This window comes from Falco naumanni, chromosome 7 (assembly GCF_017639655.2).
Source record: "Falco naumanni isolate bFalNau1 chromosome 7, bFalNau1.pat, whole genome shotgun sequence".
NCBI lineage: Eukaryota > Metazoa > Chordata > Aves > Falconiformes > Falconidae > Falco > Falco naumanni.
In genome coordinates, this window is record NC_054060.1 from 29265596 (window position 1) to 29287084 (window position 21489).

The following is a 21489-nucleotide window of genomic DNA, read 5'->3' on the forward strand; positions in this document are numbered from 1 at the left end:
TTTACTGGCCCCAACCCAAATCTCCATCCACGCCAAACCTGGCACTACTGCCAGTGATTCACCATGACTATCCTGGCCCGAGCCAACTCCCCACCCACATATAACAAGCATTTTCAAGGGCTGCAAGTCTGCATCACAAAGCAAATAATCACAGTAACTCAATTTGTTTTCCAAACCCAAAGGATAACAAGTTTCTTTGTTCAACACTGCACTGGTGATAAAGAGTGCAAAGAACAATACAGCCACTTTCTTCGAACTAGTAGGCACCTTAAGCACCTACTTGAGTTTATAGGTACCCTCGACTGCATTAAAATTAGTTCAGCAGAAAAGGGTGGCTGGTTTTTCATGATATTCAACACAAAGTTTACTGTCAGTTACCACCAAGCCTGAGGGAAATAATTTCTAGAGTCGAAAAGCAGTCCAAAGGAACACAGTGTTTACAAGTCAAAAGGTTACTATGTGGTAAGCTGATCAGCCTTCAGTTTACAAGGAAGAGTAAATTAGGATTTCCTCTTGAACAGGAAGTCTGGTCGCATCCTACATTAGCAGGTGCTAGAGCAGCTTTAATTCCACTTCCTTCTAAAAAGATAATGTTTACATGGATCTCAGCTCACCCCTAGAGCAAGATGCGATCAATAAAGTGAAATCAATTCAGAAATGGGCATTGTCATTTATGAGAAAAATATCAAGCCAAAACACAAGGATGAAAAAAGGTTAATGATCCACTATAGAAGCCCAAAAGGTACAGTATAAAAGCAACATCTTTATTTAAAAAAACAAACCAGAATTCCTTTTTAAGTAACAACTACTATGTAAAAGCCAAAAGGAAACAGTTAGGAGTGGGCTAAAGTTACTTCTTCCCCTGACCCCCACAGCTGAGAATAATCTGTTGGAAGTTTCTACAATTCTAAATTTTTTTCATGTCTGACTAAATAAGAACACCAAATTTAGAGAATTCTTAAGGATTCCCATTGTTCAACGGGCAAAGAAAATTCTTACTGGAATCAAGATTCTACTTCCTCTGTCCTTCCCCTCTGCTGACTTCATCAGGTCTAACTTGTCTTTACAACCAAACGCACACAAAACAAAAATCAGAGATCTTAGCCCTTGCTGGGTTATTAGCAGTACAAAGAAGCTACCATAAATAGATTGTTATAGTTTAGTAACTTCCTGATGGAAGGCTGAAGTACAGGCATCTGCTCCCAGACCAAAGCATCCCTTCCGGTCAGGATTAACGCAGAGCAGGCAATAGGAATAGAAGAACAATTGCTAGTTATCTTGAAACCAAGAACCTGCAGAAAAGATCCTGATAGTTCTACAGACACGCTTCACAGCTTTCATTTTCCTTTAGATGAAAGTCTGGTGGGCAACAGGAAAATGAGAATTTAAATACAAGGTTGGAGGAAGGGGAGGTGGCAGGAATTAACATTAGCAAAGCTTCTAGATAACATTTCTGTCTCGAGATTAGAGAAACTGCAACCGTGCAGGAAAAATACTAGTGTCATTGACAAGTATGTAAAGCCACAATAATTTAACTTGTAGTGTATACTTGGTTACAGTAAGACAGTGGGGCTTCAAACAGACAAATTCCAGGATAAGAAAGACTTTCTACAGTAACTCTCAACATGTTTGAAGTAGTAAATTTAGTATCAAGGAATCCTACAGAAGCACCTGTCACTACACACAATTCAAAGATACATAGGTACTCAAGAGGCAGGAGCAGGGCAAAGTGCAGAAAGGAGAAAGAAATACAAGACTTGGGATTTGGTGGTGTTTTTTTTTTTCTTTTCCCAGGGCTATTAAAAAAAGCTAGACTAGTCAAGTTCAATAAAAGATTTTTCTACAGCACTGTGCTTTCCTTATGTTCCTCTGAAACAGTTATAATTAAGGAAAAAGCTGATACTGATGCCTTTATTTTCCTCCGAGGATGTTTGTGTTATAATTACTTACTGAAAGCTAGGTTGAAACTGAGCATTTCCAAATCAGATGGCACAAAGCGTTGAAAAGATCTCATGTTGCTGTATGTAAACAGATACATGATTTGTGAGGACAAGGCCCTGAGCAATCTGGTTTAGCTAGTCCTCCTTTGGGCAGGAGGTGGGACTGGACGACCCAAGATTCTTTCCAAACTCCGTGATTTTACATCAAATCCTACAATAGCACTTATGCAACTGATGTGGAAAAGCAAAGAGATGTACCCTGTCCTGATGGTCTGTAAACCATGGTCCCTCAGCACCTTGCATGGTTAACTCCTCATCCAAAAGGAAGACAGACACCTGCTACACTGCCAAAAGTTAGTGTGCTGTCAACAGTCAACTTTAACTGCTGTTTAATACTATCTTCACACATGGTTTATTCCTCTGGTTATTTGAGAGTTCTGGACTTTCTGTGCAGAAATTTCAGCTGAGAAACTTCATATTGCAGGTCTCATCCAACCACTAATCTACCCCAACTAACTGTATGAAAAGGCTCATAATACATGAGAACGAGAGGATAACTCAATAGGTTCTGTTCTACACCTAGCTACAGAGCTTTGTCAGCACTTAACACTTAAATACTCCTAAACCACTGTCCTGCTTTCAGCTGGGATTGAGTTAATTATCTACTTAGGAGCTAATGCGCTGTGTATTGGCTTTGACCTGAGACTTTGCAGTTTGTCAGCCCTTGCTAGTGAAACGGCTGGAGGGGCACAAGGAATTGGGAAGGGGACACAGCCAGGCCAGCTGACCAGAACTAGCCAAAGAGGCATTCCATACCATGGGACATCATGCCTGGTATGTATACCTGGGGGGCTGGACAGGGCAGGCGGATCATCGCTCAGGGGCTGGCTGGGCATCAGTCACAGGCAGTGAGCTGTTGCGTTGTGCACCACGTGTTCCCTTCTTCCTTTCGCTCTGGATGTTATTCTTTCCCTTTCCCTTTTCATTATAACTGTTATTGTCATTATTAGTGTTCTTTCATTTTTATTCTATTTCAGCTATTAAATTGTTTTTCTCTCAGTCCTCGAGTTTTACATTCCCTTCCAACCCTCCTCCCATCCCTCTGGGTGAGGGGGGGAGTGAGCAAGTGGCTACATGGTGCTTAATTACCAGCCAGGGTTAAACCACAGCAACCACCAGTGTGAAGGAAATCAAAACTAAGCTATTTCTGAAGTCTAGGTCAGAACATGGGGCCTAAAAGTCAATTTAAAAAATCCCTCCATAGGGAGGATGTAGGCAACATGGTGTAAGTCTTTAATTACCATAGGTTATACCTTAGTGGTATATTGCATATCCTACAAAGGCCAAAGTAAAGATTACCGAGACATATTTACACATCATTTTTTAAGCAGGCTTTTTGGAGGGAGCTTCTCCCACTCGTATTTCAAATGGAAGCTGTGGCCAAAACACTGAACACAGGAAAACGAAGCAGAACAGTGACATTAAGAGCAGAAGCAAAATGCATCATTCAGGGGTGGGGGAGAAATAACCCTCTTAAATGGAAAACCACTAAATTTTCTAGTGACGTGAACAGGATGGCGTTGCATAGGCCAGAACAATAGCTTTATATTAGTTATTTACTTAAAATAACTATAAGAAAGTCTGTTTAATCTTTTAAGAGATTAATTATTGCACAGCAGGCAGCAATATGGTCTAGCTGTTAGATCCTACAATTCTGAGCATCCGGCTTCAATGTTATAGTTAGTACAGTACTCGTTCACTAAGATTTGTCACGGAACCACTTTCCCCACCTTCCTACATTTGAAATGGGCAAGATAGCTTTGTGAATAGGGAAGGAAAAGATGAACTTAAATAATTTAATTACCTGAAAGCTTGTCATCTTTTCCTCCCACCCCCAGCATTCTTACTGCACCAAATGATACAAACCTTTCCCTACAAACTTTTTCTCCTCTAATAAAGGAAGTTAGTGAAAGCTACCCTTCTCATTTACTGTATTTAGAGTTTTGTGAAGGAGCTGATAGGAGGGACGATTTAACCGTTGCTCAGTTATCCTGCAGTAAGCGGCCCTAAGGGTGTGCCTGCATTTGCATTAGTTCACACCAGGAGCATGCTTTTTAAGTGAACTGCCTGATTGTTCCCGTCGACGGTGTGTTGGTTCTCATCAGAGCTGTTTTGGAACAAAGGAACTGAATTCCTTTTAGTTTAAGCTAAGGTAATGTAAGACCATGTATGCCAGGAGCCCACCTAATGTGTTCCAGCTGCAAACAGCCATTCAGTCCACAAGAACAGATGAGAGCTAGGCTAAAATTTGTTTAAAAAACAGCCTTAAGTGGTTTTAGCATGGATTTTGGGTTCTCAACGCTGCTTTGATTTACTATTCTAATTTTTCTGTAGTGCCTACTATTGCAGACACAAATTAAAGCACTACATGTTTTTACTTCCTGTATACCCGCTCACATTCTCCTGGAAGCAGCATCCACCTTTAGGATATACTCTCTGCCTTCCTACTCACTAACCATCCAAGCAAGTGCTGAGCGTGCCTCAGTTCCTTCACCAATAAAACATGGAATTCTTTTTTGTCTGAGTACGTTTACTTGTGAAATACTTGCCAACAAGGCATACCACTAGGACATAAAAAACAATAGTAAAAGCATACTGGTTATATTAACAGGAAAAAGAACTTGCATAATAAGACAGGCAACAATTGTAACAATTTTACAAGTTCTTGAAACTTGAAGCTGTGAAATGGTATCTTGCATCAAAGAAGAGACTAGAAAGAAGATGTCCAGGTACTAGTACCAAGTGCACTCCTGGCAGGGCCAGACAATAGCCCTATGCTCCTTAGGGACCACAGCTGCTCCAAGACCACAGGAACTGAAATGGTCAGATGCCACAGCAGCTAACACACTCCTCAAGGTTTTTTCTACTTTACTGTTCAGAACAGCTTATGAGCTGTCTCATAATTCCATTCCGGAACAATTGTGTAAACCAACCATATCAAATAGATCTGGCTGATCTATTTGATCTAGTTAGTATGGAAGCTTACCATCTCTTACTTTCTCCTCATTTTTAGGAGCAGGCATTTTATTGCCTTCTTTTTTTCAGTCATTTATGATCTTTTGTTAGTCCTCTAGAAGTCTTTCAATAACAAACTGTTTTGAAATGCCTTACCAGATCTCCTTGTACCCAAGAATGAGTTTACAGCAATCCAGCTGTCTGGATTTTTTGGGTTTTCGTTTTACTGTTTTTTTTCCCCTCCACTTCAGAGTTCCCCAATGCTGACTGTTAACCATGTAATCCACCCAACTGTCCTGAAAACACAAGCAACACATCAGTGATATTGGTAGGCCTTCTACTAAAAGGGGTGGAAGACTATGCAATCCATTAACATTTAACAAAGGATGTCTAGAATACTATGACAACCCCAACACTCCAGGTAGTTAGCTGTACCTCATTTTGCAACTCAAGCTTTGTTCCTGTATCTCCGTAAAAGTCTTGAATAATAGTTGAGCAGGTTCTGGCCCTTATAGTGACAGAGTAAGGGAGCAAAACCACTTGGGAGAGCAAAACCACTACAGCATCTGCAGATACTGCTGGACACAAGAAATCAGCCCTGCAAGCAGGGCTGAAGTGGAATACGAGGACTACAAAAGGCATGGCACCGGACAGGACATTTGAGAAATCTGTTTCAATAGGACAAACATCAGGTATGTGATTAAATAAAAACAAACAAAAACCCCACCAACACTGTAAAACCAAAATTGTCACATACAGTTCAGGAGTAATTATAGAATAAGACAGTTCACAGAACAGATAAAACAGTTTACTTAAATTTTTAAAGACTGTATGCTTGCTTTGCTCACCTTGCACAAATTCACGTTAGAGTACTATTAGCAATCTCATTTCCAATTCATTTCCATTAGTCTACACATTCTAAAGAAAGTTTTCTATCACAGTTGTGTGAAGCAAGACTTGCATTTCCCAGGACATAACCTAGGTCCTACCATAGCTCCAAGAAGCTGAACACAAGCTGAGCAATGTTAGAGAAGTGATCCCTTATGTTTTGCTTTGGAAGAGAAATTTAAACATTCAAAGGCAACAGGAAAAGTAGAAAGATTTCTGAAAACACCATCTTCCTGGCAGGAATATGACAGTGTAGGCCAAGATATGAGGCATATCTGGACTTCTGCCAAACCCATACCACTCTGGATCACAAGGAAGTGAAAGATTAAGCCATTAAGCCTACTGACAGTTTATGAGTGGTACCAAACATACTCAAGTCAGCAGTTTTAATCAAGGAAGGAGACTGTCACTTATGGTTTCTCTATATTCAACTTTCATAATTTCATAAGGCGATTGAGCCTAAGCCAGTTATAAGCCATTAGATCAAACTTCATTCTTCTCTAGACAGTTTAATGGAATTTAACAAAGTACTTAAAATGATGCAAAAACATACAAAAAGCACCAACCATCATTGCTTGGCCATGTTGCTTCTCTGACAATCCTTCCTACTACTTTGTGCTGGTGAATCAATCAATGAGACCATTTGCCCTGCCACTGCAGGCTTAAAACAAACAAAAAACAAAACCCCACCCACAAAAAACCTGAAGAAGATTACAGTGGCCAAACCCTTTGAGCCTAGATATGAATAAAAGTTTTTTTGTTGTTGGTTCGGTTTTGTGTGTGTGTGTGTACGCACATGCACTTTGGTGTTAAGAACATTTCAATCTCCCATCTTTGCAAGAGTTAGCTAAGATGCTTTTGCTTTCCTCAAGGATGTAGTTTTGCTATTATTCAGCAATTTATTTTTTTTTCTGAAATGCCTCCACAGTCACAAAAATCTATCACCTAGACCCAGCCAAAACACAAATCATTCCTACATCAGGTCATTTCGATACATCAGGTCACCCCCCACTTATTTTCCATTTCTTTGAAGAAAGCTTAACAGAAGAAATGGCAAACTTCATAACTCCATAACTTTCTCAAAACAATGGGTACATGAACCTGCCCAACAGATGATGTACAGTTACAGCTAATAACATATTCTTTATCAACAGTCTGCAGCCATTCAGCTACTGAAGATCCATTTTTGGTATAATGTTTAATCCAAGAACAGCTCTAAATTACATTGAAACATCAAAGCATGGAAGGTAGATCCTTTCTATGGGAGTTAGGCTGAAGCCTCAGAGCCATTGCTTAAGTCACCTACATGTTCATACAAGTTGAAGGTGGAAACAATTTTCCAACTTTTCTATTTATAAATGCCACTGCAGATTTTTGAAACTCATTAGCTAGTGGCACCAGTAGATTTCCATACATCTCACACCCATGTTTTTCTCGCATTTTCATTTTCTTTCTGAATTAAAAGGACATTGTTTTCACCTGTTAAATGACAGTGGCAACTGTCCAAAAACCAGGATGAAGGAATCCAGATTATAATTCAATAGCACCAAACAGCAGTTTCTTTTAAATAACAGCTTCCTTTGTACTGCTGAAGATAAAGGTCATGTCTGTAAGCTTTGCGTATTTTTAGTTCAGCATCATTTTTCTACAGAAAGCATTATCCATTTGGGTTAAAAGCAACATTTCTAATATAGCCTAATAACTATTACAGAACACAAAGTTAAAGTTATCTGTGTGAGCAAGCTCAGGCTACCAAATCATATTTAAAGAGGTAGCCAAGAGTCTTATGCAATACTGCAGATAAGAGTGGCCACACACAGAAAGGCCATTGCTTTTCTTCAACATGCTGATCACAGATCCATCACTTCAGCAGACAGGCATTAAGAAACAAGGCAGATGGCACGCAATCCATCTGAAACGAAGTCCCTCATTCCTTCCCCCGAGAATTCTCTGAGAATGAGAAGTCTCTCATTCTCATTTCAAATGAGAGAATGCATCCAACAAAGCAGTGAGATTTGTGATCAGAATCAGAATAGACTCAGTGTTATTTTTGTGAGCTTTATTTAGTTGGACAGGTTAGAATGAGGCATCTAGACTTAAAACACTAGATGCTTCTTCATGGCAGTGAACTGATGTAAGGAAAGGTTTCACTCATGAGACCACCGACTGACAGACACCTTAAAAGGTACCATGGCCACCCAGCCCCCATCTTCAAAGGTTTTGTACTCCCTTCCTCTCCAACTTCTGTTTTCCCAGACACAGCTGGTATCACACAGAAATGAAAGCTAAGAAGGAAACTGCATCATCCCCTCTCACCCCCACCAAAAAAAGGGTATTGTTTTGTATTTACTTAAACTTGTTGCTTTTTTACCTTTCTTCAAAGGCTCATTGCATTCAAAAAGCAAACATTCACAGGCTCTTAGGACACTCCTACAATACCTACAGGACTTCAGAAACCCTTACATGAATTAAAATTCATTAGAGTAGCTTCTCAAGGGGGAAAAAAAAGCATTCTTGGAAGGCTCCAGGAAAGGCATACTACTTAGTTGGGCAGAAGTGATACTGGCCCAGCTCACAACCATAATCTCAATCTCTACTTGCAACTAAATAAAAGTATCACCAACATTAGTAGGGACACACAATACTTAAGATTACAAGCAAAACATTTAATGATACAAAAAGATCACAGACAATATTAAATAGAAATGTTCTTTTTTACAAAAAGGAAACTGTTTTAAACATCTGCCTTGGGGAAAAAAATATCTTTTAAGGGAGGTTTTATAGCTCTTCAGCAGTAAAACTGCACATGCGCTGAAGCGCTGCACCTCGTACACTGGAATTTACGGTTTTCAGTCAGTTCTGAGAGCTACAACACAACAAATCTTCCAAAAGTCAACAGCATCTGATGGAAGTTTCAGGACAGAAAGAAACCACTCTGTGTGCAATGATTTAAGGTTTACTTTGTTATCTGCCATACCCCACTGTCAGAAACTTCAGGCTCTTTAGCAGGACAGGACTTGCTTGCACGTCACCCAAAATACCTCAGACTGGCACTTCAACCCCAGCTTAGCTCTAAGCCCTGCGAAGCTATGCAACCTGAATCTTATTTCTGCCACTTCTGTGATGGTTGTTGCAGTTACTAGTAGGAGGATGAAGCAGAATTGCCTTAAACTATCACAGCTTGCCACAAATGGTATTTGACAGCTCTCAGGGGTTCTGGCAGCCAGTTCAGTTTCACATCATTTCAAGCAAGCAGATTCAAATACAGCTTACAATGGAACTGCTGCACAAATCCGCTCTTACAATGATGCATAACACCTCTAACCACAAATAAACTCTGGAACTTACACAGGATCCCAAACTTGCAAGTACACCTGCCCCATTTCTTCAACAGCCAGTAGAAAACACACACCCCATTTCCCCTTGACCTACTACACTGGATGCCTGAACCTTTACAAGGAAACAATCAACTCCTCTTGCTATCACAGAGTCTACTTCAGCTTCATCACAAAGTAAAAGAAACATTTCAGACAGTTCTTTCACATTTAGGAAACAAAAACCATTCACCTGGGGTAGAAAGTTTTGGTTGGGTTTGCTACTGTATCTCCATTGCTACCAAAAAGACCTTTTTTTTCTTGGAAAAACTAAGTTTACTGTATTTTGGTGATCAAATATATGTATTAAACATTCTAGGACTGTGAGCATTTCCTAGTCTTAATAGTCCAAAGAGCAAGTTCCCCTCTTTATTTGAGGGGAACAAGTAGCACATAGAGATCAAAGCCCCCAAGGATTTTAAAAAGAAAAAAGATTATTCTCATTTGATAAAGGCAGTTTTGGATTACATGAAGCAAATCTGTTCAGCCCTGTATGTGAAAAAAGGACTGCAAAACAGTATAAAGTATATGCAGTTCTTACACATGTGAAATCTCCTTCAGACCTATTTCCATTCATGTTCTGACACAAGATTTTTTCCATTTTAAAGTAGACTTCTTAAAAAGTAGCAACATACACAGAAAATGCTAGAAATAACAGTACTCCAAATAAAATACTCAACTGCACACAGACTTACTTGCATTCCCCAGGTGTACTGCAACCCCCATGGAGCAAATTACATCCTTGTTTACATACAGCTGTAAATATAAGAAGAGATTTAGGCATCAGTCTGGGCAGCTAGGTATCCATTAGTACAGCAGCAAGCTGAACAGTTCCAGATAGGGCTTCTGTCATTTAGCCTATTTGTTAGCTGTGCAAAGCAGACTGTCTTTTGCCATGCTCCAATAGCTGTTGCTTCCAGCTAGCTACTTCACAAAACACAACCCCATTACAACTCTTTATGAAAAGAGTAACTTAAGGTAACTCCTTGAAAAAGTTGCTACCAAATACATTTGCAGAAAGAGTATCAGCACTGAAACGTTTATCAAATACAGGTTTTGTTGGTTTTTTTGTTTGCTTTTTTTTGTTTGTTTGTTTTACACCTGGTATTAAACTGGTATTATGCTGGAAATCTCAAGCTTCAAAAGATACACATGATCTTGAGTAAATACTAAAAATGGTCTCCCCTGTCATTAACAGGCTTTTTACTGAAAAGGGCCAGAAAACAAAACCAAGAAGTACTTAACACACTCTTCTTTCTGTTGAGGAATTTTAGTGCTGATTATTCACTGAGACTGAAGGCAAAATGCAGAGATTTGATTGAGTGGTTCATTAAAAAGGATGACTACACTTGAATTTCTGTTCACATTAAGATCTATTAAAAAGCTTTCAGCCTTGCGTATATTACACTTAAAACTTTTTCACTGCAAAAAAGTGTTATAAAGGCATTTTTACAGTATCAAAGTCTACAATATTACTGAAATTATCGCTGTTCAAGAAAAGCTTACACTACTGGATGTAACATCATTTTGCTTTGAAGTAACACCACCATCCAATAAAATAAACTTGTAAAAAGATGTTTCACTATTCTAAATCTTAAATTTGTTGTACGGCTCCTGTAGCGCACACTGCAAGCAACACTGTATCCTATGCTGGGCTCCACTCTTCACAGAGGATACGTTTTCAAAGATAATAATTTAAAAAGACAATGTATATGTTAAAATTAATATGCTACAGCCCTCACACTACAGAAATACCTACTGCAGTTTACAGCCATTATATATACACTAGACCTAATCTAAAATGAAGCAAACAATACTACCTTGTTTACATTCTTCTCCCATCCAACCTTCCATGCAGGCTTTGTTTCCATTTTGATCACATGTGTAGTGACCAACAAAGTCATCTCGAGGGCCACAAAATTTATTGCACAGAGCACTGTAGTAGTTTTCATCACACTTCACTCTTATTTGTACTTCAAAATGGGCAACAGGACCATTAAACTGTAGTGTCTTCCATCGATCTTCCGGGTTGATCATGCCAGCATGTGCCACTCGTTCTATCAACAAGTCTTCACCTTTTTAAAACAAGGTAAATTTAATAGGCAACAAATTTGAGAGATACAAGAGCATATAAATTCACATCAAAAGTATTCAGCTGGTTAAGAGAAAACCTAGTAAGAAAATGTTATGATGATAGAGATGTACTGTATAACTGAATTTTCCTTTGCCTTGCAAAGTCCGTTACAGGAAGGCCAATTTAAAAGAAGTCTCCCAAAGGAAATATTAAAAAACCCTGGAACATAATCCATAGGAAATAGCTTATTTTTCAAGTCAGCCAAACATACCACACCCACACACGGATAACTAGCAGTTTTATCTTGATCTGAGGCTCTTTTTGCCTCCTTTTTGTTCTTATAAAATTGCAAAATCTGCATAACCTCGTAGTTGAGATAAAAGTTCTCTGGTGCAAGTTTAGTTTTAAAAATAAAGCAAAACACATAGTAAACTCACCTGGCTGCAAAATTCCTAAGCAATAGTAAGTGCTCTGGTAGGCTTGTGTTATGTACATAAACTAGCTTTTTTCCATTTTATCATTCTCTCTACAATAAAGGCAAAATATCTTTAACAAACATTTCATAAAACAGTGCGTAGCTAGTATTTGACCTTTTGAGAAGAAATATACAAGTGAACCTACAATTGTCAAGGGGCCACTGTCAGCTCTGTATCCTGCCTACCCTTATCCCCAATGGAAATACTGGTAATTGTGATCACTGTTGCAATATTTTATAAGCACCCTGCCTTGCCCTCACAGAAAGCAGCAGCACTGCTACTGCCAGTTTGCACTGAGACCAAATGTGCACAAAGTATATCTATCACACGAGACAAGATGATTCTAGGATATAGGACCATGGAACTGCCAACAAGTATTTTCATTTTTATGAATATCCATTTTGTATTTTTATCCATTTTACTCTTGGTTTAGAAGCTTCAGTACTAAGCAATAAGATGCAATTATAGTCAGTAAAATTAAATTACACAGTTGGTTCAGTAAACGTTAAGAAAAAGCAAAGCACAGTAAGGGTAACTGTAGACAGTGAGTAACCCCAGTGAAAAGAGTTTTCAAGTGTTCTCACTATTCAAATCCAGCAACATCCTACCACAAGAGTTTTTCTAGGTGGCTCTACAAGCTGCAGCTGGAACTCCAAACACTGTTTAGGAAATAAAAAGTTATAGAAGCTTCACTTGTATATATGAATTTCATACTCATTTATGAAATAGCTAGAATATTGCCAGCTCAGAACTTCAGCATCCATTTTCTTTAAATAAAGATTCTTTAAAATGCACTTTAAAAGAAATAAAGAACTAAGAACTTGCACACAGGAAGAGACTGTAATGGCAGTGACATAGTCTAAACTTCAGATTATTAATACAAAACATGGCAAGCTGGTAGCAAGCAATACTAAACTATAATTTTCAGCAAATGCCTTTCACCTCTACTTACTTTCTAGAACTCATTCATCTAATCCATTTATAAAATAAAACCAAAGGAGTAACTTTCTCACCTAGAAAGTTATTGACACCATAGAGGTATCCTGTGCATCTTATCAAAGCTGTACTCTCCCTTTGGCATGTAAAAAGACTCAAGTGACAATTTTCAGTCACTCCAGTATTAAAGGAAAAAGAAAGCTACAGAACTGATGGGTTCTGCAATGTACTCTGTTACCTTAACGTCTTTTTCCAAGCTTGCTTCTATCATAAAAATCTTTCCTCTATTGAACTTACAAAAAAACAAAGAGCTGTTTTAATTAAGCATTGAAAGGTTCTCCAATTCTTAAGAATTCAAAGTGTCTCTCCGATTTAATATTAGAAGTGGTATTGCCATGTATAGGCTACAATTCATGCTTGCCTGCACAAAACATTTTATGGCTAGACAAGACACATTGAAGTCTACCTCTGTTCTTTAATTTCTACATGTGAACTCCTGTCATCCAGCAGAATGTGGTCAGTAGCAAAGCTGACAAGAAACCGGCAAGCTAGAAAAGGCTGCTTCTTACTTTTGGACTGAGCAGGTTATCTATCATACCACTAGTCACTACTAAAAGCTACATGATTAGATTCAACATTCTTTTATAACCTTTTCCTTCTCTAAGGACTATTGATCTGAAAAACTAAAGGAAAAGTGCTGAATCACTGGATGCTCAAAGAATTCAAAAAACAACAAGTATGTCTAATAGAGCTATTTTCCAGCTATAAGCAACACATCAAAACAGCTGCAACAGCCACTGCTGGAGAAGTGTTTCCTCAAAGTGCATCAGATGGACTGAAGAACAAATCCAGAGATTAAGAGAGTGGTTTATGTAATAAAAATCTTATCAAGCACCTTCATGTTAATGCAGATTCACCAGTCCCAGTTAAACAACTGCAACAGGCATTACACCTATTGCAAATATACCTATGCAGAATAGTCCTCTTGATACCTGGGGTCGAGAACAGGGAAATAACCCAATAGTGCTTTTTTTTTTTATTATTTATTATTTTTTTGGAGCATTCAAACTTTATCTCCACAAACTCCTCTGAAAAAGAATGTATTAAGTCTCAAGAGCTTTTCCCCTAGCTTGTATCAGTAAAAGTAGGACTTAACAGCCTAAACAAGCAAACCAAATAATTTACTCTGAACTACAAAAGACATCAGGAAACCAGCTCCAAGCCATTTAGTTTCTAATACTAAATTCTTAAGTACCAGAGTAAGCATAAGAATTATGCTTTACTTCAAATTTAAAACTGATCCCAAATAGAAGGTCCATCTTTCAAAGAGATCTGTAATCACAGGAACATGTTTGTCAAGGTTCCTCCTTCCTCCCTCACAATGCCAAAGTGTTTCTGAAGATAATCAGTCTCCCACATTTAACTGTTTTGATGAGACAAGTTTGCTCCCTGCATCCAGTTTACCATTAAAATTAATGGTGTTAGGAACTGTCACACACATTACTTATAGCTGTCAGTAAAGGCAATGAGCTGCATAACAGAATTTGTCTGGTTATTGGTCAAAAAAGCAACATATACTACTCAAACCTCCCTTCCCCACATACATCTCAGAAGCAGTAAGGCTTCTTTTCCTTGTACTAAGTTTTCTAAAAGCCTCTCTAGATAATCAGATAGTAGCACAGATGCTTGCATAAAAGGAGATGATGGCTAAAAGGTGGTTCTTTAATGTTCCCAAGACATCTGATTTTTAGAAGAGGAAGCCTTATCTGAAGGGTATTTTAACTGTAACTGCAATCAGGAGTCATGGCTACACTTAGATAAGAACGCTGCTCATCAGCACCCGAACTTTTAGCAGAGGTCAGAAGTTCCCAACAAGCTACTCACAGGGCAATACAAAAGGTGATGCTGGTAGCTGTTTGCAAAGAAACACACACATGGTAGCACATGAACTTCATGTCCAAAGGAACAGGAGGTGCCCATCTCAGGAAGCACATTCTCTTCAGCCTTTTTCAAGCAACCATTTAAAACACCTGTAAGGGCATATTAAGCCTCCTACAGACTAACACAGAAGGCGGCAACCACTGCATCCCTGCAGTGGACATGGTCAAATAAAGTTACTTTACATGTGAAGATCACACAATCACAGAATGGTCAGGGTTGGAAGGGACCACTGGAGACCACCTAGTCCAACTCCCTGCTAAAGCAGATTCACCTAGAGCGGGTTGCACAGGATGACATCCAAGGGGCTTTTAAAAGTCTCTAGTGAAGGAGACCCCACAGCCTCTCTGGGAAGCCTGTGCCAGTGCTCAATAACCCTTAAGGTAAAGAAGTTTTTCCTCATATTCAGATGGGCCTTCTTGCATTGCAGTTTGTGCCCGTTGCCCCTTGTCCTGTTGCTGGGCACCACTGAAAAGAGCCCGGCCCCGTCCTCTTGACACCTGCCCCTAAGATATTTATATGCATTGCTAAGATGCCAGCTTGCTTCACAATGGCAGTGCTGGGTTAGGCATTGCCAAGAGCTCTGCTATACAACTAGAATCTTGTTAAGTCAAATGACTTACCTGGAAAGCAGCCTGAACTGCTGCGACAGGTAACAGAGAACAGGCCCTTTACAGTGACTTTGTATCTAAAGCAGTTTCCTCTCCCCCTCCTCACCACTCTCAAAGCAGACTAGCAGTAACATTATAGTGTCATGAGCTTACCTCCAAGCCAACCCTGCTGCTCAGAGGAGGAAAAAAGCACACTTGTAGTTCAGGAATCAGAGTCTGAAAGCCCCTCTTAGAGTCCATAGTTTGTAAGTACTGGGGAAACATTTGCCCTGGAAGACTTCTTGTTGAGAAGGTACTTCACAGATCTGCTCTGAGCACCCCTGCCTTGCTTTCACTGAGTGCAAGTAAAAATACAGGATGCTAGGACATAGAGAGAGGGAAGAATGACAACTGTTGTAAAATCTTGAAGTTGTTCACTGGAAACTCTTCTTTCCAGGTTTTGAGGTTTTTTTGCTTGTTGACTTGTTTCTGTTGTTGTATTTCAAAATACTCACTTGTGAGTCCAAGCTAGAACACAGGACCTGCATTTAACTTTCAGCCTTACTTATCCCCATTAAATAAGAACAAAATCTGACTTTGGAACTAATTAATCAGCTTATAAAGAGACTCTGACAATTAATTTGATTAATCTTTCTTACAGTAGCAACAGAAGACACATGTAATCTGATCCAGAGATCAGCACAATATTCAGGATATGATGGGGAGTTCGGCTTTTCACAGACTCTTTCTTCATCCCCTCCAGGATGCAGATAGTGTCTTTTCTCTGGAGGAGTTGCCATATTCCCTTTCCTGTTCTCTTACATAGGAGTTTTTACTGATCTGTCCCTGTTTGGCAGCTCAGCAGTCCTTGCAGAAATATAACGGAAGTGTCTTTGCATCTTGACAGATTCACAAGCCAAAACCTACTGGAGGGACTCTGCCAAGACCATGCAAAGGAAAAAAAAGAAGCCAGCATTAAAGAATTCTTCCTAGGAACCCAATATGCAAGTCTAAATTACAGCATGGCAAAGCAACAGTCTCAATTATGGAATTGGTAAAACTACAGAAACATTTAACTAAGACAAGTATTTAGCTAGTCTTCTGCCAAATCACAGGCCACGACAGCCTTCCTAAATTCACATGACAAGCCTTCTAGGTTTCAGATGCAATGCAACTTAACAGCACCTCTCCAGCAGCCTACATTAAAGGGAATTTCACCTTCCATTAGCAGTTTCTCAAGAGAGCTAAACTGTAACTCGATGCTGTATTATAGACTCCCACAGTTCACGGAAACTTTAAGGAGATGGCCCACTGTGCCTCCAGAAAACACTATATCCTGTTGGCTTGAAGTTCAGGAAAAAACCATAAAAACTACATCAATGCAAGTAAATAGATTTGTTAGAGCTGCATTAAAAACTAGAAAGCATAAGAAAGACTTAACACAAGCTTAAAGTTACCATGCCCTTATCAAGTGTACTTAAGAAGAAACCTGGGGTTTAAAGCTACATGTTTGCCAGAGGATTCTACAGACTCTAAGACATAAACATAGCAAGTTACAAGACCATTAAGTAGCTTATTAAAAAACAAAATTCAGCACTTAAATGCATACAGATCTGTTTTGCAGGATAAGCTTTTTGTGTTCACTCCCTTCTACACCACCTCATGAGCCCATATGCCACCTAGAACAAGGGCACAAATATTTCAATATTCGCTGTACTATTTGCCCCTAGGTAAATTATTGCCAAGCTGGAAACTAGTGAAAGAAGTTAACTTCATGAAGTACTTTTTGAACAAAACATTCAAAAGGACTCCCCCATTTTGTTGCTGTGTAGGGTACCTAAATTTATTCAAGATTCAGGCCTACTCCGCTCAGCACACAAGATCTCATTTTTAATACCATGTCCAGCTTTGAGAAGTGGCATTCAAGAACGCTGTGGACCAACTGAAGGGTTGCGGCAACATGAATTACCAGAGATCTAAAGAAAATATACCTATTAGAAAAGGTTGAAGGAGCTGTTAAACAACAAGACAAAAGAAGCTTAATTCTAACAGAGGAAGGGCACAGGAACAAACTACAAACTCATCATTACTTTGTCTATCAGTGGAGACAAGGTATGTCAAAAAAAAAAATCTAAGTTAGGAAAGTCTGTCAGGAAAATGCAAGTGGAGCTGGTCCTGATCTTCCAAGAAAAGGACCTGGAAACTCTCACATAGCCTTAAAATCAGTTGAGCTTTGCCAATTGTTTATTTTTTATCTATTTAATTTGATACATCTTGATAAGGATGGCCAGTGAAGCAGCAGAGAATGGAACTTTAATTAGAAACTGATGATGACTTGGGATATAAGCCTTTCCTATCTTAATGTCCAAACACTTATCTTCCTCTATATTGATCCCAGTCTCGATTAAATAGTCCATCATTAACCACAACAAAAGCCTGAAGTTCACAACACTTGCAGCCAAAAGCACCAATTATTTTAAGACAGGTTTGTAAACCACTACCAAATATTAGGTTCAAGCTGGAGTCCTACATCAGCAACAATATGGCAATCAGCACCTTCATATGTTTTTGAAGTATTATACAATAATCTTGGTTTTCTTTCAGATCAATAACCCTGCTCTGATACTGAGCTTTAGCACTTACAGACCAGAATTGCAAGGTAATTTTCAGTACTTCAGAAGAAACAAAAAGGAGAAGGAGTCACACCAGGATTTAGAACACACTAATCAAAACCATCAAGCACTGTTTCTTTATGGGAAGCAAGAATGCTTATTTGTTTACCTGATCATGAAAAGTATTGCACAACATGGTTATGGGTAAACTGAGTAGAATGTGAAGTACAACTCTACAGTGCAGATTGCTTTCCTTTTAGAAAAGGCCTACAAAGATTGTTAAACATTTTTTAAAAGCTAATTATCAAGGGTCATGTATTACAACCTTCACTTACTATTGTTCATTCTTCTTCCTATCAGTAAGAGTTTTTCACAGTTCCTAGCCCAATATTCACTGCCTGGATTTGTACACGCTTGCATTCAGACTGATTTGAAGAGATGGCTAATTGCAGCAGCAGACCATTTGCCTTCTCCCCAGTCCGTGTACATACAGCTCAGAGTAATAAAAACTGAAAGTTTTACATAAAATACTCACCAGCTTTTGTATCATTATCCCAATCCCATGCTTCTATTACTAATGTGAACGATCTCTGAAAAGAAACAAGACAGTAGTTAGTAACAAAAAAACTAGTTACACACCAGACAAACAGTGATCTGGAATACACAGATAATGCTGCTAACAAGAAAGCCAACTGAGAGCAGTTACAAATTTTACTTCTCTGCTGTTATGTGAAAGCCCTTGCAGGCATCTTCTCAAAAGCATGAAATGTAACAGCATTAAAAATTATGGGGCAAAGCATGCTAACAGCAAAACAAAAACATCCCCCACACACACCAAGAACTGAATTATTATTCTTCTCCTCCCACTGCAACTAATTTTCAGCTAGCCCTAAAAGGTTTGAATGAAGTGAGGCATTCTGAACACTGGAAAACAGCTAGGATATGTAAGACTTAAGTACTAAAGACAAAAAAAAAAAACAACAAAAGAAACCAACCGAATAGAACCAGAGCCATCCTTTACGGAGATGTCTATGCAACAGATTTTTTTGCTGTATTCTAGAAAAACATATGTATCTGAAGAAGAAACACACAAAATTCCACCCTGCATCTATCAAAAATTCAGAGTTTTTTCTTATGAAAGGGGTAGTGTGAAAAACGGACCTGCAAAAGACACAGCAGGAACATCACTGTTAATGGAAGTGCACTGGGTAGTACACTTTCCACTGAGGAAAGAAGAAAAGCATGATTTCAAAGAGTTTTAAAATTATATGGAATGAGCATGAAGACTTTACTTCACTAAAGCATAGCTTTAGACATTTTTCTTGGTTTTATGACCAAATATGCAAGTTAGCTGTTGATATTCAAATACTAAACTTATTTAGGAAAAAGTTACCTTATGCATACATGTAATGTTTGCCTGTCTTGAGTTTAACATGAGTAGCTGTCAAACTCTTCCAACTTTGCTATTTTTCAGCTTCACCAAGCTTACAGAGATTTTCACATACATTTAGAACCAAGGAAAAAACCCTCCAAGAACAGTTACTGCATTGCAACACTGTCCTAAAACACTCATGTATACATCTTTGTGCTTAGAGGCAAGCCACACCAAAACCTGAAGCTCATTAAATACAGCAAGGCCAAGCCTTAAAGTGCACAGAATTCACAGGCTAATGATCTACAAACTCACATGATCCAGGGGACTTTCAGCCAAGAAATTAAGAGCACCGTTTTAGGATGAGGATTATGTAAGAATTCAGCTATCTTTTATAGGGTGCTTAGGACTCTGTTACTATTATCTCAAGAGGTGTAAATTTTTACTTCGAGATAGCTCGTGCTTTCTACGCCTCTTGCCTCCCCACCGAGGAGGGGCTTGACCACAACACTGAAATATCCCTTTTTAGAACAGCAGCAGCAACAAGACAGATCAGTGCAGCATCCTAAGCAGACGGGCTCTTTGCCCGAGGTCTTTCGTGACTAGAGCAAGGGATTAAGTCTATTCAGAAGGGCACTTAAGTGAGCATGTATTTTCCTATTGCTGAGTTACATTAACATATAAACTATAAATTATGCCTTTGAAAAACATTTTTCTTCTTACTTTCAGCTTCAGACATATAGTAGGGAAGATGATTTTCCATCATTGAAACAGATAAAAATTTAGTGGTAAATATTTACGTTACTCTCAAGGAAGGAGGGAAAAAGGGAGGTCAGCAGGGACTATACTGGACAGAGGCATACTGAACTGGAACTGCCTTTGGAAAAGGACAACTGATGGAGATCAGCTTAGAAAGTAAACACCTGTACTTCTGAGGTACGACACCACAGCAACAACTCCACAAATTTTTTGGAAACAAATGTTAGTGGAGCATTTCAGTAGCTTCACTCTCCAGCTCCCCGCTCTCCCTGCCCCCCTGCAGTCTCAGCATTTAGGGAAGCAGGACAGGATCCTACTGCATTCTGAAAACACTACCTACCACCCCCCTCCTAAACTGCTACCAGAAAAATAAATAGTATCAGCAAATACGTACCATGTAGTAATCTTCTGTCAATTACAAGTCTCTTTATTTTGCCCTAGGCGGAATTCTGATCCAAAGCTGTTATGCACCTCTCCTGTTAACAACTCATCTTCTAACATATTTCCCCAGTTTTTCCTGTGTTCCATTGATCTGTATTAGAAATATGAAACAGTGCTCAAGCGCTCCCAGATGTCCACGTACTCACTTTTATATAAACGCTGGTCTTTCCTACTGCAAATTGGCTGTTGCATCTGACTGCCCACACAGGCTAAGGCAGAAAGAAAAAAATTTAGCTGGACTTGCTGTCTCAGGAAACTGATCAGTCAATTATGCCTTCCCGTCATTCCACTTGAGAGCAGATTTGTATCTTTGCCTAGGATGCTAGAGGATTCTTGTGGGTAAAGAGTTCCACACAACACACTGCTCCTGCACGCTCATGCTGGAAGGTGTGAATGGGGATGAAGAGACATTCTACCAATTTTAAGATGCATAAAATAAGTATCTCTGGTGGCAAATCTGACCACCTAAGCTGGCATAGACTCTGGAGTTGAAAATATTCCTTTACTACTTTATAAAAACTTCATAGTATGTCACAAGCATCTATGACTCTGGCACACAGCTCTTCTTCCAAGATGTGAAACAACTGCATTTTTGGTCAAACAAGTGACCCCTGCAGCCCGTGTTGCCTCCTGGTGGCAGGCAGGGCAGGGACATGGCTCTGCAAGCCCCAGCTTGCACAGGCTTGGTCTCAAGCATTTGCTTTTACCACCCTCTCGCTAGTGACCATCAAGAGCTATAAGCCCATCTCGAAAAAGCTTAAAGAACATACACAAACAAAGACAAGACCTAGACTATTAAATCCTTTCACTTACTAGCACCCCATAGCCTCAGTTTCCCCACATCTGCTTAGGGGCTAACAGGCTACCAGTTGGATATTTACGCGTGAGCAAGCATGTGGAGGGTAACATTTTAGGAAGGCTTGTAGCCACGCTTGCAGGAAATTAGAGATGTTTTTCAAATGGCAATAAACTGTATTGATAGACAAATGTGTATTTACTGGAAGATCAGTTCCAGCTGGGACAGTTCTCAGTTGTGCAACTTCCCGCTTTCTACTGACAGTTACACAGTCACCC

The 21489-nt window shown here is 39.2% G+C and overlaps 1 protein-coding gene across 2 annotated transcripts in view; it reads right to left on the reverse strand.

Moving 5' to 3' along the window:
- Positions 1-21489, reverse strand: part of JAG2 (jagged canonical Notch ligand 2) — a 72519-nt gene that overhangs the window by 26953 nt on the left and 24077 nt on the right. For both annotated transcript variants that reach the window (XM_040601896.1, XM_040601895.1), the window contains exons 3-5: positions 18379-18433; positions 11038-11292; positions 9913-9973 (exon numbers count right to left, since the gene is read on the reverse strand). In XM_040601896.1, the coding sequence (XP_040457830.1) occupies positions 9913-9973; positions 11038-11292; positions 18379-18433 (371 nt within the window). The remainder of the gene's footprint in view (positions 1-9912; positions 9974-11037; positions 11293-18378; positions 18434-21489) is intronic.